At 45.9% G+C, this 22,117-nt stretch overlaps 1 protein-coding gene across 2 annotated transcripts in view; it reads left to right on the forward strand.

Moving 5' to 3' along the window:
- Positions 1-5,479, forward strand: part of Col15a1 (collagen type XV alpha 1 chain) — a 102,847-nt gene extending 97,368 nt beyond the window's left edge. For both annotated transcript variants that reach the window (XM_052176461.1, XM_052176462.1), the window contains 4 exons: positions 240-299; positions 2,741-2,926; positions 3,161-3,276; positions 4,455-5,479. In XM_052176461.1, coding sequence (XP_052032421.1) covers positions 240-299; positions 2,741-2,926; positions 3,161-3,276; positions 4,455-4,668 — 576 coding nt within the window. In that variant the 3' untranslated portion in view covers positions 4,669-5,479. The remainder of the gene's footprint in view (positions 1-239; positions 300-2,740; positions 2,927-3,160; positions 3,277-4,454) is intronic.
- The last annotated feature ends 16,638 nt before the right edge of the window (positions 5,480-22,117 follow it).

The following is a 22,117-nucleotide window of genomic DNA, read 5'->3' on the forward strand; positions in this document are numbered from 1 at the left end:
TTGGCTTTTCAGCTGAGGTCCCCTGCTTCCCCAGCACAGGGATCTTACAGATCTTGAGGGCACTTCCTCTTTTCCTGGTGGCTTTTCTTTTGGCTGTAAAAGTCCTCCCATGTAAGAGTCACAGTTAAAGGCAATGCCCAGCTCTTTAAGTATCGTGCAAGGGTGCTTGTACCTCATTGTACTCTGGAGAAGAGATTGGATGTGTATTCATACTTTAACCTTTCCCTTTCATGTCACAGCCGTACCAGCCACAGCCTCCACTGAACCCCATTTTAAGTGCCAACTATGAGAGGCCTGTTGTAAGTACAATTCATACATTTCCTTTACAGATAATGAGTGTGTGCCATAAGTACTAAGGCCTATGCTTGGTATCTAGTTTTTTATTTTGTTTTGCTTTGCTTATTTCACTTATGAGTGTTTTTGCCTACATGGTATGGATACCACGTGTGTGTCTCTGAGGTCTATGGAGCTCAGAAGAAGACATTATATGTCTTTCTAACTGGAGCTACAAACAACTGTGAGCCACCATGTGAGTGCTGGGAATCCAGTCCCAGGCCTTTGCTAGAGCAGCCAGTGCTCTTAACTGATAAATAGTTCTTACTACCCAACTGCTTACAAACGAGCCAGGAGGGCACTCACCCCAAATAGACAATGGTATCACCATGTGCTAAGCTATTTGAGTGAGACCAACCCAAGATGCTGGGGTTCCCAGAAAGATGAAGGAAGTCACTCTGAAGGAGGTGACCTCTAGATTCAGACCTAAAGAACACTGGAGTTCAGGAGTGAGACAAGCAGGGAAAAACAGACGAAGGAATTCTGGGCAGAGGGGAAGATGGACTGTGGGAGGGTGGGATGTGTGTGCGTGCTGATCCTTCCTGTGCTGAGTTTCAGACTGGGTGGAGGAGTAGACTTGACAGCAAAGGTAGACGATTTTGGTTGTAGATGTGAACAAGGACCAGAGCTAGGGAGTTCGCCCCTCTCCTGCAAGTGATGGGAGCTGCCGGTAAGTTGAAAGCTGAACAAGGGTATGCGCTAAGACTGGTGCTTTGAAATGACTTTGGTTTGAGTGCACAAGAGGATTGGAAAGGGCAGAAGCTGCAGAAGAGGGCTGGTTGGAGAGATATGAAGAGACAGCAGAAATCAGTTTGGTTCTGGTTGCCATGGGAATGAGTGAGCCAGAGCTGATGTCGAAATTCCCACCAGGATGATCCAGTGGTCACAGGCTCCCAACCAGGCATCACCTGACATGAAGGGGTTGCAGACTTAGCCCCATGCTATCACTCGCATAAATAAAGATCCTATCCCTGTCACCCAGAGATGTCATAAACTTGATCACACGATGTACAGCGAGCCTGGGAACTCTCTTTTCTGTCTCTTTGATATTTCCACAGACCCCCTGGTATAAGAATTTTTCTTCCTTTCCCCATCTACCTCTTACCCATGCAGGCACAGCTCAGGGTTGCCACAATGCTATCTCATGCCCTAACTCTCTTACCTTATGGCTGAAGAGCCCGATTCACCTAAGTCAGTTTAGAGTCTTGGGAGAAGCACTCCCTGTGCTCTATCTTAGATCGACTACTTATTTCCACTCCAATAAAGAACAATCTGGAGATAGAGCCAAAGGCCTAAGGCCTTCAGAGAGCAAGGTGTTCGGCAGAGCAAGTCTGAAATGGTCCCAGGACATTCAAATGAAAGTAGGGGTGAGAGAGAGAACTAGAAATGTCTGAAACCGGCCTGGAGAACTTCAGCAGTGTCCTCAGTGCCGTGGCCGCTGTAATGGGAATGGGGAGTCCCAAAGAAGCTGTGTGGACTGAACCAAAGGGAGACTGATGGAAGAAACCCGAGAGGTAAATGAGAAACTTCACCCTCCCGAGACAAAGAAAGAAGGCCAACAAAGGACTCGGGTATCCAAGGCTGCCAGGGGAAACAAAATGACTGAAAGGCAGATTCATAAGAGAGAGCAAAGCATTTATGAAGCCAAATGATTTTAGAAAGCTGAGGAGAAAATGCTTAGGGGAGAGAGAAATAAATTTAGGTGAACTTTCAATGAGCCCAAGAAGAAGTCGATAAAGTGACCAGTGGAGTTTTAAAGCAGAGTGTTGGTTTTTACTTTCTAAATATTATATCTATCTGTGTGTGAGATGCCGTGACTCTCTGTCTCTGTCTGTCTGTCTGTCTGTCTCTCTCTCTCCCTCTGTGTATGTGTGTGTGTATGTGTGTGTGTGTGTGTGTGTAGGAGTTCATTTGGATGACAACGCAAACTTGTCACTCCTTAGATGCAGCTAGAGAGTAAGAGGATGATCATCCTCAGACCACGAGCTGCATCTCATATGGAATGTTAGCAGAAAGGGCTGGAGGGAGGAAATGGACGCCAATGTAATATACAAACCAAGCCAAATTCCCGAATGGCTTTGGATTGGGGCTGATGAACGAGGTGACAGGAATGGGAGCCTGATCAAAGCCAACTGAGAAGCCATGCTGGTGACCGGGCTGGAGCCTATCCTGTGCTCAAGCAAAGCCTGCACACTCCCAGATCTCACAAGGGCTCCTCAGTCTGAGGAGGACGTTGCATCCTTTATTAAATCTAAGAAAGACATTCTCACCCCAGCGTCTGTTCCCGGGTGCTAAGGCTGTCTTCACTGAGGGTGGACAGTTGCACCTTGCAGCAGGAAGCGGGCCTCTTCCTCTGAACGGGAGGTGGTGGGTGGTGCTGCTAACCACACTGTCTTACTCTTTTCAGCTGCACCTGGTTGCTCTGAACACACCGGTGGCTGGGGACATCCGAGCTGATTTCCAGTGCTTCCAGCAGGCCCGGGCTGCAGGACTACTGTCCACCTTCCGAGCGTTTCTGTCATCACACTTGCAGGATCTCTCCACAGTTGTGCGGAAGGCTGAGAGATTCGGCCTTCCAATTGTGAACCTCAAGGTAAAGATGAACCCTGTCGTCGCTGACTTCAGCCCCACCCTACTCCCGCCCCATTCCCAAGTAGCCCAAGCATTTGCCACTTCATCAACCATCAACTTGGAGCAATCAACCATAGCTCCAAGCCATACCTTTTCTCTTCTCAAATCACTTTCCTCACTGAGCTGGGGACTCCAGAAGTAGCATCAGAATCATGAAGAGGGAGCCAAACCCTAAATGTGTCATTTGTTTTTGTAGGGCCAAGTGCTTTTTAACAATTGGGACTCAATATTTTCTGGTGATGGAGGTCAATTCAAGACACACGTTCCGATATACTCCTTTGATGGTCGAGATGTGATGACTGATCCTTCCTGGTAAGTGCAGGCTTGGGCCCTGTGATGTAACATGATAGGCATCTCTAGGATGTGTCCTGACAATGAGACACCATTATCGGCTACCCCCTGGGACACTGCCAGCGTGAAGTCACAGCAAGGCAGCTGAGTCATGGGAAAGCCATGGCCTTGGAGCCAGAAGCCCCAGGTCTAGTGGCTCATGATAAGGCCTGGGCAAAGCACTTCACTCTAGAGTCTCAGTGGCCTTGCCTGTCAAATGAGTACAGTCATAAGTATATCATAGGACAGTCATGCATATGACTGTGGATGAAAACACAGTAGGCAGTAATGCTCAGTGTCTATGCTACAACACATCTGAATCCAGGTCTGGAAAGCACAGTAGTGCACCCACACGGCCTACACTTTAAGGGCTCTTAGTGTCAAGGGGCAATAGGTAAGAGACTATGTATAAATGCGGACAATTTTGTAGTTTTAAAATAGAAAGCTGATAATAGGACAGAGAGGAGGCATTCATTTTCATGGGTGAGAATCAAAAGTCCTGTAAGAGGGGGGCCCCTAAGATGCAGAGTCACAAGTCTGACCATGAAAGAAGCTACCCAACAAATGACCTCAGGAGCAATGGTCCAGATGTATGAAACCTAAGTATGCCATTGAGTGATCACTGCCACTGGGTATAGCTGCAGACAGAGTGTATCTAGGAAGCAGGTAACAGCCACAAGGCTAGAGAAAGGACTTGACGTTGAGTCATGGACGGACGAGGAGGAACATGTCTCAGTTTGCTACACTTATGCTAACTTCCTCACCATGAAATACCACAAAAAGAATGGTAGCTGGGGTGATGGCTCAGCAGCCCAAGGATAAACATGGCAACCTGAGCTCAGATCTCCATCATTTATCATAGCCAGGCGGGGCAGCAAGCATCTGCAGCTCCAGCACTGAGTGGTAGAAATTAGTAGGTCCTTGGGGTTTGGGAGCCATGACATTTAATTAAATTGGCAAACTCTAGGTTCAGTGAGAGACTGTGCCTCAAAATTATGGTAGGCAATGATTGAGGAAGATATCCAGGGTTGAGCTCTGAAACACACACACACACACACACACACACACACACACTGTAAAAATAAAATAAAAAAAATAAAGATCTTTGTGTTATTAAAAAATGCTATTTTAAAAAGTAACACTATAAAATTCCTTTCTAGGCCCCAGAAGGTTGTCTGGCACGGCTCCAACCCCCATGGTGTCCGTCTTGTGGACAAGTACTGTGAAGCCTGGAGAACCACAGACATGGCAGTAACAGGATTTGCCTCCCCACTGAGCACAGGGAAGATTCTGGACCAGAAAGCTTACAGTTGTGCTAATAGGCTAATTGTTCTGTGCATCGAAAACAGTTTCATGACAGACACTAGGAAGTGATAACCTTCCCATGATTCTTAAAGAGGGTTCTAATATTTCTTATGTGAAGAGTTGACACTGAAGTCTAAAATGTTGTAAATATTACAAGTTTGTTGTTTTTTTATATTACACATCTGTCAAAAGAGAAACCAAAGAAAACATACCTCAATATACTCAAAAGGAAAGACAGAAGGGACTCCGATCCAAGTCAAATCCAATCCACATATTGGTGCTAGATTCTGCAGGAAGCCTCTCGCAGTGTGAACACGTCCCTGACATAGAGTAGCTCAGTGCATTCTTCAGAAAGTAATTTCTTCCTTCCAACCATGGCCGTAGAGTGTAAGATGTCCTTTGAGTTTGCTTACAACATCAACTTTTAGACACACAGCCCCTTCCTAACTGATGTGTGAACCAAGTGCTTGGTGGTTGCATGCACGTCCATACAGCCAGAGAAATGGAGCTGCTCACTCCTCCTCCAGCGTCAGGCTTTAATAAGGACCCCACCAAAATGTTACTGCCACCATGCTGTAGACTTCTGTGTGCTTACCCACTCACAGTTGAGTACGGCATCTGTTGATGTAATTCCGACTTGCTGGGAAGTTAAAATTCTAGGAAAGAAACAGCACAGAATCATTCCCTTCGCTACTGCCCCTTCCCATTCCCCGCCCCCATCTTAAGATTTCCATTTGGCAAGTCCTGAATTGACTGAATAGACTGCAGCTGAAACAGATTCGTTGAGATGAATTTAATGAAGAAAAAAAATCTGTATCATTGTGCTATAGACTTTGATATCTTGTTCCGTGTAAGAACATAAAGACATCTTTTCCAGGTGCTTTCTTCTGTTTGATGTCTTTCCCTTGGGTCCTTCATTTCTTGCCACTGAGACAGAAGTGCCCTGGGTGTGTGTGTACTAATATTGTCACCAGCACTGGGCATGACTCACTGAAGAATTAAAGAGGGATGGAGGTGAGGTGGGGATCACTGTGAGTGGGAGGCGAGCTCTGCTGTGGTTGCATCAGGGTCTCAGTGCGTGACTGTGGGCTCTTCTGTCTCAAGAATGGGACAGACACGCTCAGCATCAGCTTTACTCAATAAATGTTGATCATCAGTAAATGACATTCCCCAGCTCTGCAAAGTGGGTACATTTGAAACCTCTACTTTACAAATGAAATAAAAACAGAAGTGGAGGTTCTGGTCCTTTCTGGGTCCAGTCATATAGCTGGCTTCAGATGCAGCCCAAAGTCCTTTCGAGGCACCACTAGATACGGCTGCCTGTTGGTTCCCTCTCTACCCCAAGTGCGTGATTCTGGAAACATAATCAGTAGACAAGAAGCATGCTGAGATATTTCCTCCCGTTCCGTGGGGCTGGCCCAGAAAGTCTTCATAGTGATTACATCCTCCTAAGTCCTTGAAGTAGGAAGGAAATTCAGAACAAAAAAACAAAAATAAAACAAAACAAACAACCCAGAGCCTCCACTTCAGAATCCACAGCAGGAAGAGCGTGGAATCTTTCTGATGAGTCACTAGCAGAAATGGCTACAGGGGAAAGCCCAGGGGTGGGTGGCTGGGGATGGAGCCAGTGCTTAGTTACAGGTGGGGAGTGCTGGGTGTAGGCACAGTGGCAGGAGGAAGAGGACAGGAGGGTCCTGAGTCAGGACGCAGATGCCACCCACACCAGTCAGAGCTGACAGTCCCCAGACCACAGAAAGGACAAGGTGGAGCCAGGAAGAGAGAAGCCACTTCTCCTGACCCTAGGAGAGGGCAGTTGGACTTCCCCGCTCTGCATGCACTAGAGGACCTACCCTCACAGACAGAGTCACCTACAGATACATGCACTCTGACTAACCATCCCAATCCGTGCCTGGCATTTAAGAGACTTCACTGAATGTTTGCCTCCCCCTAATCTTTCCTATCCCATGCCCAAGTCCACCTGTCTGGTCTTTCTCATGGTCTCTGAGGCAAACCACATAGAGTCTTATGATGGGCCACGTCATCATGCCTTGTACCATCTTAGCAAAGCCTTAATCATTAAGTGTCCCTTCCCTTCCCACAACACTGCTGTGACATTCCCTAGACCTACCTACTTGGTATCACACCCCTCTCACTGGATACCTGGTATGCTTCACATCTGAAATACATCATTCAGCTAGCTAAAATTTAGTGGCTGAAGGGTCTCCAAGCCTTCACTACCCACTGGCCTGGAAGTCTTGGGGCTTTAGAACCTCGCTCAGCCAAGCACAGGAGAGAACACTGGGTGTGTACAGCTATAACCGCTCTAAGCTGGAGGGCTTTGGAGGTGCTCTGTGTCTATATCAAAGACCTTCAGGTCTTAAGCTTATGGCTTCGAGCTTCTGGGGTCATCCATCCAGCAACAGCAGAACCAGAGCAAAAGGAAAGGCTGCAACCCATGTAGGAGTGGCAGCAGATCTTAGGGGGACAACAGCTTGGGAAGGACAGAATAGGAAAAGAGCTGAGCAGCTCTGGGGGGGTGGGGGTGGGGGTGGGAATGGTGGTGGCAGGGTGTGGGGGTGTGGGTAGGGGGTAGTGGTGGTGGTAATGGTTGTGGTGGGGGTGGGTAGGGGTGGGATGGGACAGCACCAAGAAGGTCTGGAGAGTCTGATGTGACTCCATGGTGTGGCCTGAAACAGACCTGGAAAGATGAAGAAACTGGGTCACAGGACCTACCCTCAGGTCTCCGACGTCCTCTGGAACCCTTGACTGAGTGCTATGTCACCTGGACATGAACTGGATAGAAGCAGAATCGTGAGAACTGTCAACAGCCTGGTATCATGGCTGAGTATTAGTCAAGGTTCAGGAAAATAAAAAGTAAAAATAAAAAGAGGAATGAGTTTGATCATGGGGCTGAGAAGTGGGACAGGAGTGCAGACTTCATGTGGTAATGTCGCACTTGGGTTAAGGTCATCTTCCCATCTGTCTGGCTGTCTGGCTGTCTGGCTGGCAGACTGGCTTCTGCTTTTCTCTGTACATGTCTCCTTCCTTCCAACGAAAGACAAGCTGCCTTCACGGGGCAGGGTGCAGACAGCTTCAGACCTGCGTTGCCCTCTGTTAACCAAGAGCACACCCACAGAGGGAAGAAGAGGCTTCCTCTCCTGGGATTACATCAGTTCCTAAAAATGACCACTGCTGGCCTCACTTGAGTTGTGTGTCCAGGGCTGTGATGGGCAGCCTCACCAGAGAGGAGGCATGCGGGAGAAAACAAAACTCCCTCCCTCTAAAATGCCTAAGGTTTCTGAAATGACCAGAACGCTGAAAAGATTAAAACACAAGATTCATGCCACCCAGCAAGAGCGATGGAATGGTGTGGGCAGGCAGGAGAAGTGAGAGCACATCAGCCTTGAGTCTACAGTAAGGCAGCTAAACTTCGTCTTACAGTGAATAGGCCGGGCACATCGGGAAGATCTGAAGAAGGGGGGTTGGGTCAGCGCCGTGGTGGTCAGTGTGCTCATCCTCTCAGAAGTGTCTGGGATAGTCGTCTTTTTACTCCTGATCATGTTTCACTGTAGAAACTCAAACAGAAATGGTGGCTTGTTCTTCCAATCCACCAACCCCTTCCATTAGTTTTTATTATCATTTTTAAATTTCCTTCCTCCAACTCCTTTCATGATCCCTTCAGATCCCTGGCCTCTTCCTCTTTAATTATTATCTTGTGCATAAATATATAAATACAACCTGAGCAAGCCATTTCTAATGCCACAGACTGTTCTGAGTTCCATGACACCCCTCAGTCCTCGGGACCTCTACAGTCAGGACAAATGTGTTATCCAGGTCCTCCTTGACCTAGCAGCTGGAGGGAGACTTTTCTGGTTACTTCTGAGCTACTGAGTCACCAGGGAACCACTGAGCCTGTTCAAAGCCTTTAACAGTCGGTGACAGCTTTCCTGGTCTTGACCTCCTTCTGCTCCTCTAATTCATAGGGCAGTCAAGCGCAGAAAGGTCTTTGCCTGAATCTGGATTTTGACTCTGCTGCTTGCAAGTTCTCCAAGTCAAACTGAATATAATCCCTGCACTTAATCCTTCCCTACAACTCAGGGTTTTCCTTTGACAAATAGGGGGCACAGGAAGTACCCTTCATGTAGTGCTGGGAGTGATGTTTTAGCACTTCAGCATGTCTGACCAACATCCTTGGCCTGGCCAGGTGTCTCCAGGAGGGGCCAAGCTTTCTTCCCTGCTGTGCTGGGTGGTTCCTCCCAACCCACCTGGCTTTTCTAGTCATCTTTTCTCTTTTTTTTTTGAATGTCTTCTTCATTTACATTGCCAATGGTAAAACCTTTCCCGATTTCCCCCCCTCCCTAAAGACCCCCAACCCCCTGCCTCCTCCACATATATGCCCCTCCACCTGACACACTTCCACCTCCTCCCTCCTCGGTCTCCCTTTGTTGGGGCATCGATTGAGCCTTTACCTGACCAAAGACCACTCCTCCCACTGATGCTGGACAAGGCATTCCTCTGACACATTTTTGGCTGGAACCATGTGGACCCCTTGGCTGATGGTTCAGACCCTGGGAGTCTGGGGGCGTCTAGGTGATCGAAGTCATTGTTCTTCCCATGGGGCTATAAACCCCTTCAGCTCCTCTGGACCACCCTCCAGATCCTCCGTTGGGGACCCCACGCCCAGTCCAATAGTTGGTTGCTAGCTTCTGCCTCTGTATTTGTAAGGCTCTGGCAGGGCCCCTCTGGAGACAACTGTGACATGCTTGTTTTAGTATATGCTTCTTGTCATAGTGTCGGGGTTTGTTGATTATAGGATGAATCCCCAGGTAGGACAGTCTCTGGGTGGCCTTTACTTCAGTCTCTGTTCCACACCTTTTCTCCCTTATTGCTCCTGTGAGTATTTTGTTCCCTGTCTCAGAGGAACCAAAGCACCCTCACTTAAGTCCTCCTTCTTCTTGAGCTTCCTGTGCTGGGTGAATTGTAATTTGTTTATTTTGAGCTTTTGGGCTAGCATCTGCTTATTAGTGAGAGCATACCATGTGTGTTCTTTTGTGATTGGGTTACCTCGCTCAGGATGACACTTTCTAGTTCCATCCATTTGCCTAAGAATTTCATGAATTCATTGTTTTTAATAGCTGAATAGTACTCCATTGTGTATATATACCAGAGTTTCTGCATCCATTCCTCTGTTGAAGGACATCTGGGTTCTTTCCAGCTTCTGGCTATTATAAATAAGGTAGCTATGAACATAGTGGAACATGTGTCCTTATTACATGTAGGAGCATCTTCTGGGTATATGCCCAGTAGTGGTATAGCTGGGTCCACAGGTAGTACTATGTCTAATTTTCTGAGGAATTGCCAAACTGATTTCCAGACTGGTTTTACCAGCTTGCAATCCCACCAACAATAGAGAAGTGCTCCTTTTTCTCCACATCCTCTCCAGCATCTGCTGTCCCCTGAGTTTTTCATCTTAGCCATTCTGACCAGTGTAAAGTGGAATCTCAATGTTGTTTTGATTTGCATTTCTCTGATAACTAGGATGCTGAATATTTCTTTAGGTGCTTTAGAGCCATTCAAGTTTCCTCAGTTGAGAATTCCCTGAGCCCAGGGCTGATTCATTGTGTCCTCCCTGATTACAACCCTGACGCCATTGATGAGTATCCACTTACCCCAAATACTCTGGCTGCCCTGCTGTCCCCTCCTTTTTCTACAACTGGGTAACTATAATGCTTTTTATCATCTTGCTTAGTAGGGACTCCAGATCTCAGTTCTGAGATGAGGGCTAGATCCCTTTGGGTTAGCCGGGATACATTATGAAGTAGACATCCCATCTCCTGCATGAGCCTGCCCAGAGCTGAGTCCTAAGAAGGATCCAGAACGTTGGTATGAAGAAACTTCCTCCTTTTGTTCTTCTTTTACACTTTCTCTCCCTCTCAGTGAATGACACCACCGTCTAATGGGACCTGTAGGGCTGATTATTTACCCATTCATTCAAGAAGTGTTTGTATTATTTTAATTGGTGCAAAATAATCATATATACATGTGATGTGTTTATGACATGTGTGACATGAGAAGAACAAGGATCAGATCACGGTGATGATATTCACATCTCAGATACTTCTTCTTTCTTTGTGTTGCAAACATTCAAAATTCTCTTTATGAGCAATATATCTCGTTCAGCACTTATTGATTGAATGTTCCATTAGTAGTTATGACATCAAGAAACACTAAGTGCTTGCAACTTTAATGTTATTTAGGGTTTAAGTCCAAAATGTTTCCCACAGGCTCAAGATCTAAATGCTTGGTCCGCAACCTGTGGTATTATTGTGAAGGTTGTGGAATCTTTAGGAGGTGGGCCTGGCTGGCAGAAGTAGATCACTGGAAGGTTGGCCTTTGAAGGTTATGTCTGTCCATGAGCCATGGGAACAACCTCTGCCTCATGTTCCTGCCTCTATAGACAGAGCATTTCTGACCACCATGCTTCTATACCACAATGGGCTGGAACCCCTCAGAGAGCGTGAGCCAAAATAAACCTTCCTTCTTTGGGGGGAGGGAGGGGAAGGCAGATGTTCCCTTTCAGCAACAAGGAAAATGACAAGGAGACTGAACAACGTGTAGCTACTTAAATGACCACCATCTGAATTTTTTTAAAATATCTATTTAACTTTTAGTTCTGTATATGTGCATTTATCTCTCTGTGTTTGGGTGTGGGGCAAGCGGGTCATGCCACCAGACAGGTTCACTCTGAATAAAATGTATGCATTCACATTCACCATCTAATAAAGCCGTTTAATCAAGCAAGGACCATTTCTTCAACAGGATATATATGGGAAGGCCTTCATCTTAAAGAGCCACACTTAAATCTACTGTGGAAAGCCTTCTCCTCTAGCCCCTCCAGACTGTAGACACTCACTGGGAATCCGACTGCTTCTGCCCTCTGGTCCCAGGCTCTGTCTTCCCTTTCCTGCTCACCCTAAGAGAAGTGTGGACAGGGGACACCAATTCCTGACTCCCAGGGGTTTGCCCGGGGAACACAGCATGAATCCCAGCCCCCACTATTTTCCCTTCCAGTCTTGCCAAGGAAAACACGGAATGTGCGCCTCCTGTTTCGGACTTTGTTCAGCCTTCCCCTGGTGGCATGCCAGCGATGTTGATGTTCTGGGCACCCCAGGGGAGAAGCAGGGCACAGTTTGACACATGGGCATGTGTAAACAAACACTGACAAAGGCCAAGAGTGACGGATGCCCCAGAGCTGTAATTACAGACTGTTATGAGCTTCCCGACGTGGGTGCTGGGGTCTCAACTCTAGCCCTCTGAAAAAGTAGCAAGCATTCTTAAGCCTACAGCTGTCTCCCCAGCCCCTCCTGTTGACTTTTAAGTGTTTAAGTGCCTGGGGCTTTCTGGGTCTGATTCATATGCTTGTCTTCCCTTGAGCTCCCGCTGTGCTGGTCCCCTCTTACCATTGGTAGCCATGATGGCTGCTCTGATCTCCAAATCATCTCTTCCTGGACTGTAGCTTCTCTCCTAGCTCATTCTTCACAATGGAAGAGACAGTTTACCAAACAGCTTACTATGCTACATCCATCTGATGTGTGCCCCCCTTTAGAGGGGATTCATTTGTAAACATCTTACACAGGAGAAGTGCTTCCCCAAACCCTTTACAGAACTAGACAGGGAAAAAGAATGTCAAGGCATGGGGTACAGCCAGCTTGAACAGTGGTAGCTGGCTCCCACTCTCCTCTCGGGAGCTCTGGGACCTGTCTTCCAGAACCTCAGATTTTCCACCACGGTAAGACCGCTGTGGTATTTATATATTTGTGGATTCAGCTTTAAATGACTGCATCCATTTTGAGTCAGAGCCACCATGGTTGCCCCTAGTAACTCTAGTTGGGTTTTTTTTTTTTTTCCTGCTTAGCTTTCCAGCAAACCATAATGGATGGTTCCACCCTAGTCATGTATGGAACTTTAGAGCTGAACTGTGTTTTCAGATATGTTCCTGACTACTCTCAGATCTTAAGAAAACCCAGGCACACCCCATTTCATCCATATCCACCAATCTACCCTCTTTCTGACTCAAATTTTGGGGACCCAATTGATCATGCTGCCTGCGAGGACCCTATTTCTATCATTCACTTAGTGGTTAATAAATTGTCCTAGTTGATCTTCCAGCGGTTTGCCTCTCTTCCCTCAGTCTCAGGGCATACTGGGATCAGTCTTGGAACACCCGGGCTAAGCTGTTCTAGAATAACAGATGGATTCTAACAAGTTCCTGAAAGGTGGGTGGGCAGGGGCTGGGGTTAGGGCGCTGTGTCACACGCCAGCTGGCCGCCCATAAGCAGAGTGGGCTGTGATGGACAGAGTAAGCTCTCAGGCAAGACGTGCATTACAGGAATGCAGAGGTTTATGGGAGGTGCCTGAGGGCTTACTGTATCATGTTCAGTTTGACAGGAAACCACTCAGGCTTGATTTCGAGATAACAACTTGAGCTTACAACAACTTCTTAGAACCTCATTGAGATGAGAAGACCCAAGGGGAGAAAGAGATGGTGGAGGAGGAGGAGGAGGAAGATGTGGTACAGGAGAAAGTAGTGGAGGAAGAGAAGAGGAGGAGAGGGAGGAGGGGGAGAAGGAAGAGCAAGGTAGGAGGAAGATGTGGTAAGGAGGTGGTGGAAGAGGAAGAAGAGGAGGGGAGAGGGAGGAGAAGGGGGAGAAGAAAGAGAAGAAGGAGGAGTCAGGGAGGAGGAGGAAGAAGGGGAGGAGAAGGAAGAGGAGGAGAAGGAGGAGGAGGAAGAGGAGGAAGAGGAAGAAGGGGAGAAGGAGTAGGAGAAGGAAGAGGAGAAGGAAGAGGAGGAGGAGGAGGAGGAGGAGGAGGAGGAGGAGGAGGAGGAGGAGGAGGAGGAGAAGGAGGAGGAGGAGATCAGCTGCAAGTCACTGGTAGAAAGGGAAGGACACCATGAGCCAGAGCTGTGACTGCTTCCTGGGAAGCACGAACCTGGCATGGCTGGATAGCTAGTAACCACAGCCAAGACCAGGCCTGGGCCCCACGTGTTCTCTGACTGCAGTCCATGAAAACAGGGGCTGAAGTCAGAGATTGCTGAGGAAGAGCTGGAGGCTCCCAGACACCTGTGCCACAGACCATCGCCTCCCTAGGCAGATTTGCTGATGCTTATCTCTAGATTTTCATATTCATGAACATCAGCAGCAACAATCACGTCAGTCATCTGAGGCGTCCCGGCAGCTCTCAAGTGGGGACGAGCAGATGGGTCAGAACCAATGGCTTCTATTTAAAAAGAATGATTATAGCAAAAAGGAGACAACTTTGTAAATTCAAATTTGTATTCTCAGTGAAATTTTAGAGGATAATAAATTAGATAAATTTAGGAGGATCAGCCCTTGGAGATAAAATAAGGTGCCAGGGAGATGGCTCAGTGGATAAAAATGTTGCTGAGCTAACCTGATGACCTAAGTTTCATCTCCAGATCCACGGTAGAAGGGAAGAACCAACTCTAAAACGTTGTCCTCAGACCTACACACACACACACACACACATACACACACACACACACACACAAACACACACACATGCATACACAAACACACATACACATACATACACAGAACATACATACACATACATACACAGAGACACCCATGTAGACACAGATACATGCACAGGCACACACATACATGGATGCCTTCACATACACACACATGTTCACACACATCGAAAAACACACAGATACACACATATAAACACAGACATACATGCACATATATATGTATATATATATACATGCATACATGTAAATATGCATACACACATGGGGGCATGGATTTCAAAATTACAATATCTAGATACTCAACCTGTGGAAAAAATCTTTTGGAAAATTATAACCAAATGAAAATTGATAGAGAATTGAGATCTCACACAGTAGAGAACAAGGAACTATAATAGAAATATGAGAAAAAAGTCACACTATGCATTACAGTTATGCTCCAACTGGTGTTTTCTAACATTATTATGTGTATGTCATCTGGATTAAGGTGGCTTTGGCTTTATTATTCTGACATGTTTAAAAAGTGTCCATAGATATCCAATTCACAATTTCATATTTATTTTCATTTAATATGAAACTAAAAGGAATACATGAAAAAGCTATAGCGTGTTTGTTGAAGGAAAGATCTTAGACAACTAATGGCACAGGCTGTGTGATGTTAGGGTGTGCGTTATTAGGCTCCATGTTGTTGGAATGTATGTGCTTAGCATCTATATTGTTGGCATGGCAAAAGACTAAGTTTGTGCTTCTGCTTCTTGGCATGGAAAAAAAGCAAGCAGGTATGTCTCGAGGTAGACTCCTAGCAGCAGGAGTTGAGTAGAGCCACATCTCATAGTGGAGGCTGCAGCAGGGTCTGGGTGAGGGCTGACACAGGCAGTGTCTACTACACCTTCTCAGCAGGCCAAGCCCAACCTTGTCATCGGGGGCTCCAGGCACCATTTTGTTCTGTCCAGTAATTCCTCCTTATCTATGGGTTTTTATTTTCTGTGGTTTCCATTATCCATGGTCACTCACCATTCAGAAATATTAAATAGAAAGTACCAGCCTAAAGTATCCATAAGTTTACACTGTGCATTATTCTGCACACCATAGCTAGCCTCCTTGTGCTGGTTGCTTTTAACAATCACCTTGGCACATTCTAGGATCACTGGAGAATAGAATTGGTGAGGAATTGCTTAGACCAGATGGGCCTGTTACAGGCATGTCTGTAGGAATTTCTGTCTGTATATCTATCTATCTATCTATCTATCTATCTATCTATCTATCTATCTATCTATCTATCTATCTATCTATCTATCTATTCATCTATCTACCTATCTATCTATGCATCTATCTGTCTATCTATCTATCTATCTATCTATCTATCTATCTATCTATCTATCTATCTATTTATCTATCTATCTATCTATTCATCTATCTATCTATCTATTCATCTATCTATCTATCTATCTATCTATCTATCTATCTATCTATCTACCTATCTATCTATTCATCTATCTATCTATCTATCTATCTATCTATTTATCTATCTATTCATCTATCTATCTATCTATGCATCTATATATCTGTGCATCTATCTATCTATCTATCTATGCATCTATCTATCTATCTATCTATGCATCTATCTCCTTTATATATGTATGTATGTGTGTGTATGTGTGTGTTTCCTTTATATATGTATATCCCTAGATCTCCATCTCTATATCTATCTCTATCTCTAATGTGTGCAAGTCTCTTGCCTGTGTGCCTGTGTATATGTGTGTACTATGTACATGCCTGGTCCCTTGGAGGACTGAAGAGGTTGTCAGATCCCTGAAGCTGGAGTCATAGATGGGTGCTGGGCAGCAAACCCAGGGCCTCTATGAATGCAAGAAGTGCCCTTAACTGCTAGGCCATCTCTGCAGCCCCATCTCCTTAGTGGAGCTAACTGAGATGAGAAGCCCCACCCCGAATGTGGCTGCACCTTTTCCTGAGCTGAGCCCTGAGCTGTGTGAGTGGAGAAGGTGAGGTAAGCGGGCAGGATTTTCTTCCTGCTGTTGACTGTATACGTGACTGGTTGCCTTTGGGCTCCTTGATTTCCCCGAAATGACACTGTAAACTAGACGTGTAAGCCAAGCAAATCCTTCCTTCCTTAAAGCTGCTCCAGTCAAGAGTATTTCATTACCACAAAGAAGTAAAAGCAGGGCACTCCCACTGGTCACTTAATAGCCATCCCAGTATTAGAGTGACTGTCAAACATCTACTCACCTTTATGTTAACAGCCTAAAGCACAGAATACTCACACAAGTCTGGCAAGCATAAATTATAGTGAAAATATAAACCACTGACATAGAAGCCATTTTAAACTAAGAAGATTCTAGGGGGGAGTTGGAGGCAGGTATGACTAAAATACATTATATACGCATGTGAAGTCCTCAAAGAGTAAGCAAATGGTACTGTAAAACTATGCAAGATCCTATGTACAATTTATAATTTTGAATTTTTAAGATGCAGATACAATGAATTATATGCTATGAAAATGTCACAGGTACAATTGATGCGAACGGTCTGAACATTTCACCACCTATAAATTAGATCAGAAGGAATATTTTTTTAAAAATCTGCTCAGCTTTCCACATGTGGCATGTGTATTTATGGGTAGTATTGGGGACAGTTCCTCAAGGAAAGAAAGACAGTACAGACACGAGAAATACGAAGGAGCAGGTGACAATTAATATTGCCCACTGAGTCTGGAGTAAAAAGCTTGCTTACTGGCCACAAAGTCCTGGATTCAGTCACCAGAACCACATAAACTAGGAGTCACAGCACAGACCTGCAATCTCAGAATTGGGAGCTCAAGGATATCTTTGGCTACATAGCAAGCTTGAGGCCAGGCTAGACTACATGAGCTCTGTCTCAGAAAAAAAAAAAAAAAAGGCTGTCCATTGTATCCTACTCCTTGTGTTGAACACTACACATACAGGCACACTACACACTGCCCCATTAACAAATGCAAGAATGTTCCAACTCAATAAAACACACTCACTGCCTCTTTAAGGATCGCCAGTCACAGTGACATGAAGCCATCAGCTATCCAGTCCCGCTGAAGTTCTGGTGTCTGTGATGAGGTCCATTCCTCTTAATCAGGTCCTTGATGTTGATTAGATTGTGATTAATTAATTACTGGGAAGCGCAGAAAAAGGGAAACTTCCCTTGAGTGTTTATGTCCCTGTGGAGTATATAGAATACGCATGTAAGCAAGTGCATTGATTGAGTAATTCAGACAGTCCCCGAAAACGTCAAAAAGACAAACTGACAGGGCTGAGTGGGGCTGGGGAAGGGAGTGTGCCCTCTTCACTGGTGTGCAGAGGTTGGTGTGAAAAGGTGACATCCAAGTCAAGATGCTTGCAGATGGCTTATTGAAGTGTCTTGATTTAGGTGTAAATATGAAGTGACTTCTTGCGGTTTCTGTCACAAGTTCCATCTCTGAGGCACAGTCTCCTCTAACATAGACTTTAAAGACCCCTGGGAAAGTACATTAGTTAAGTCCATACAAGAGACAAACGGCACTTTCAATAATTGAACTAAGATGATTTGATGTGAACAATTAATTATAGGGATAGTAGAAAAGACAGGACATGAATAGAGGGCAGTAATGTCTGTCCCGGCATTATAAAAAGACAGGCGAATGGAGATGGATGTGTTTAAGAGCTCAGAGGCTAGGAGCAGAATACAGAAACTGGCTTGTGCTAGGCCTGGAGTCATAAGCGATAGACATAGCCCACAGCAAACGTGTTGCTGGAAACGGGAGGATGATGAGTCCTTATTTACAGGACTTGTCTACGCCAAACATGAGTCAGCTGGCCCAGCATCTTGGAAACTTCAGCCTGTAGGAAAGAGGTCCCTACCCCTTAGAGAGCATGGGTGAAGAAGGGGAGGGGCCAGCGACACAGAACAGACACAGGAATATTGTGTAACTTCCTGGTTACTACGTGCCTATCTCCTGTAAGAGCCAACCTTAACATCTCCTTGTAGGGTTTCTCCCTGGCCCCTCCCTCACACAGCTCTCTTGAGCTGGCATCCGTTTAGAAAGGAAGAAAGGTGTGTGACCTGGCCTGAAAACTCCTCTCTCTTCCTTCTTCATGACCAGCTTCTCTCATGTGTCTGAGGTGGGCAGAAAGGGAAGAAAACAAGACTAGAGTCTCCACTCCCCTGGCTACAACTACGGTCTTTTCTGGGTCTGCAGTTGCTGCTTCTCTGACTAGTTCAGGGCACTAATGCCCTCACTGTGATGGGCCTTCAAATGGTGGAAGGAACAGTTTATGGGCTCAGGCCTCACCACTTCCTGCCTGATGCACTGTGTCTAGCCAGACTCTCCAATCAGCTCCCTTTCCCCCTCATCTTCACCTTGACACAAAGACCACTTATTTTTCTTATCTCAGCCTAAAGCTGAATACAATATGGTCTCAATCGGAGAGCATCTCCTCTGCCCAGGTCTGCCCCCAACATGCTAGATTTTTGGGGACTCCGCTTGAATGAATGGTCCAGATAAGTGCATATAGTGATTTGAATAGGTAAGGCCCCCATAGACTCATGGTTATGAATTCTTGGCCCATAATGAGTACCATTATTAGCAGGTATATCCTTGTTAGAATAGCTGTGGCCTTTGGAGGAAATGTGCCACTAGGGTTGGGGTGGGCTTTGAGGGCTCCTAGCACTCTAGCGCCATGCAATGCAGAAGAGAGAGTCTCCTTCTGGCTGCCTTTGGATCAAGATGTAGAACACTCAGCTCCTTCTCCAGTGCCATGTCTCCCTGGATGCTGCCATGCTTCCTGCCACGATAATGAGCTGAACCTCTGAAACTGTAAGCCAGTTTGAATTAAATGTTGTCCAGTACAACAATAGCCTTGGTCAGGGTGTCTCTTCAAAGCAATGGAAACCCAAACTAAGACAGTGCATATGTTTGAGTACTTGGTCCCCAGTTGGTGGGACTATCTGGTAAAGATTTGTGACCAGCCATGGTGATATGCCACTAGGATGGTCTCTGAGGTTTCAAAAGTCATTGCCGTTCCAGTTATCTATCCCTCTCTCTGCCTCCAACTTGTGGATGAGACGGAAGCTCTCGCCTACTGCTCCAGGTCAACCCTGCCTGTTGCCATGATAGTCGTGGACTCTAACCCTCTGAAACTGTCAGCAACTTCCATTAAATGCTTGCTTCATAAATTACCTTATAAAGGTCATGGTGTCTCTTCACAGCAATAGAAAAGTAACTGAGACAGTATCTTACCAAGAGTTGACATCATGAGGAGGGTTTTCGCTGATCCAGAATCCTGAAGTATTCTAAAGGCAGACGATCATGACTCTTTCTCCCCCTCTCTAATCCTGTTCCAGGATTCTCATGAAGACTGGGCAGTACGGCCAGGGAGCTGCACTGGGTGTTGTGGCTGGTAGGTGTAGTCATTATTTTTCTCACGACTGTTTCTTGTTGGTGTGAGCAAATACCCAACAGAAACAAGCTAAAGGAGGAGAAAATTATTCTGGCTCATGGCTTCAGGGCATAAAGTCTATCATGGTGTTGAAAGTGCAAAGGTTTGAAAGATTGCATTGTAGCAGAGGGAGCACAGGGAGGCCGCTCCTCTCACCAGACCTTGCCACATCAGGAAGCAGGGTACCACAGCCAGAAGCAGAAGCACATATCACCTTCGGAGCCTACTCTCGGTGACCCATTTCTGTTAGCTAGGCTAGAGGACCCAAAGGTTCCACAGCTTCCCCAAACAGCGTGACCATTGATTGGTTTTCCCATATGTGACCATCTTTCAAACACATAAGCCTGTGGGCCACACTGAGATCTAACCATGGCAGCAGATAGCTCTCTTGAGAAGGTGGGGTTTGTTTGTTTGTTTTGTTTTTCTTTTAAATATGGGTAACCTTGGAAGACTTTATCAGTCAATGAGAAAATTTAAGGAAGCTGAAGAAATGCACATAAAAGCAATTCAGATTAAGGAGCAGCTCCTTGGTCAAGAGGATTACGAAGTGGCCCTTTCAGTGGGACCCCGGCATTTCTATATCATTGTGTCATGAATCAGTATGAAAATGCTGAGATACTGTACATGCCGTCCATAGTGATTGGGAAGAAATTGTTTGGTGAAGGCTACGGTGGACTAGAATATGATTCCTGGGGCCTCATTAGACTTTACAACTCCATTGGAAATTGTGGAAAAGTGTTTGAGAATCACAACGTTCTGTCGAACTGGAACCAGTTGCGAGATCGACAATATTCAGTGACCATTGCCCTTGAAGACGTCAACAGCAGCCCGCAGTCCACTGAAGAAGGGGTGCCGTCCTTCCTGATGTCTCAGAACGTTGAGGGAACAAGCTGCTGAGGGACAGCCTCAGCTAACAATGACTTTTCCCAGACTCCGGGGAATTCATACTGTGAAATCAAAACCGTGCTGTTTTTAGGGCTGGTGTTTGCATTGAAACACTGGTCCAGTCCGTCGAAGATCCTATTCTGGATGGTCCAACCTAAGTGCCTGGGAGAGCCATTTCCACAGACAGAAATCTGCTTGTTCTCATTCACCTCCACGGAAAAGACGGCTCCTTCCATTGCTTTCTTTAAGGTTCCACATTCTTGGTCATTCTAGGTCCTGAGAGTACACCAGGACTTCTCCTCCTGGGGTTGAGGTGGTCAAAGGCTCTTCCAGAGGGGCTGAGTGAGTTCCAGTCTCTGTGCTATGGCGGGTTGCTCCAGGTGAGCCAGCAGTCTCTCTTCTCACCTTAGTGGACCCATGCACAAGCACGGTACCAGCAGCTTCACTCGAGTAGCTTTTAATGCCTGCTGTCACCGGATCCCAGCCGTTCACTATTTTGGAAGTTCTTGTTCTCTCGATCCTGGAGATGGCATTATCTATTTCTTGATATCAATAATTCAGATCTGGATAAGTTCCAGGTTCTTCAGCCTCATTTTCTAGTAGTGTAGTATCCTTATCTCTGAATTCAATCTCCACGCGGGTTCTCAGCACGCTGTTTCCTGCCTATGAAAATCTTGGTTATGCCCGAGGTGTTTTACTGACAGCCAATTTTTTTGACTGAGCTTTAGATGGGATTTCCAGACAACAGGAAAAGTACTGTGGAACATCCCTACTTTTGAACAATGGAAAAGAGGAAGGTTCACAATAGTTGCTCTAAAAAGTACTATTGATAGCTTCAACAATTAGACTTATTTTTTTAAGTGTGTGTGGGCAGTCTGTGTGTGTGTGTGTGTGTGTGTGTATGTGTGTGTGTGTGTGTTGGGCATGGGGTGTGTGTTGGGCGTGGGGGTGTTCAGGTACCTACAGAGGAGTCTGGAAGAAAACTCCAGATTCCCTAAAGTCAGAGTTACAGATGGTTGCCGGTGGTCTGATTAGGGTGCTGGTAACTAAACTCGGGTTTGAAGAACAGCATGTATCCTTAACCATTGAGCCATCTCACTAGCTCTGATTCTTTTGAAGTATTGAACATTAAACTAAGACCTTATGGATGCTAGACAAGCAGGATATGACTGGGATATATCCCTAGACCCCCTCTCTTTAATTTAATTTGAAACAGGCTTTTACTAATTTACCCAGACTACCCTTGGAGTAGTCTGGGTAAATTATAGTTCAAGCAGACCTTGAGCCCTTGAAACCTTTGCCCCAGCCTCTCAAGGGACTGGGATTATAGGAATATATCACCAGACATGGCTTTGTTTTATTTATTTAAGTTTATCTGGGGCTCTGTCCTAGTTAGGGTTTCTATTGCTATGATGAAGCACATGACCAAAAAGCAAGTTGTGGAGGAAAAGATTAATTTATTTGGCTTATACTTCCATATCATAGTCCATCATTGTAGGAAGTCAGAGCAGAAACCTGGAAGCAGGACCTGATGTAGAGGCCATAGAGGGGTGCTGCTTACTGGCTTGCTCCTCATGGCTTGCTCATCCTGCTTTCTTATGGAACCCAGGAC

The sequence above is a fragment of the Apodemus sylvaticus genome, chromosome 3, assembly GCF_947179515.1.
Source record: "Apodemus sylvaticus chromosome 3, mApoSyl1.1, whole genome shotgun sequence".
NCBI lineage: Eukaryota > Metazoa > Chordata > Mammalia > Rodentia > Muridae > Apodemus > Apodemus sylvaticus.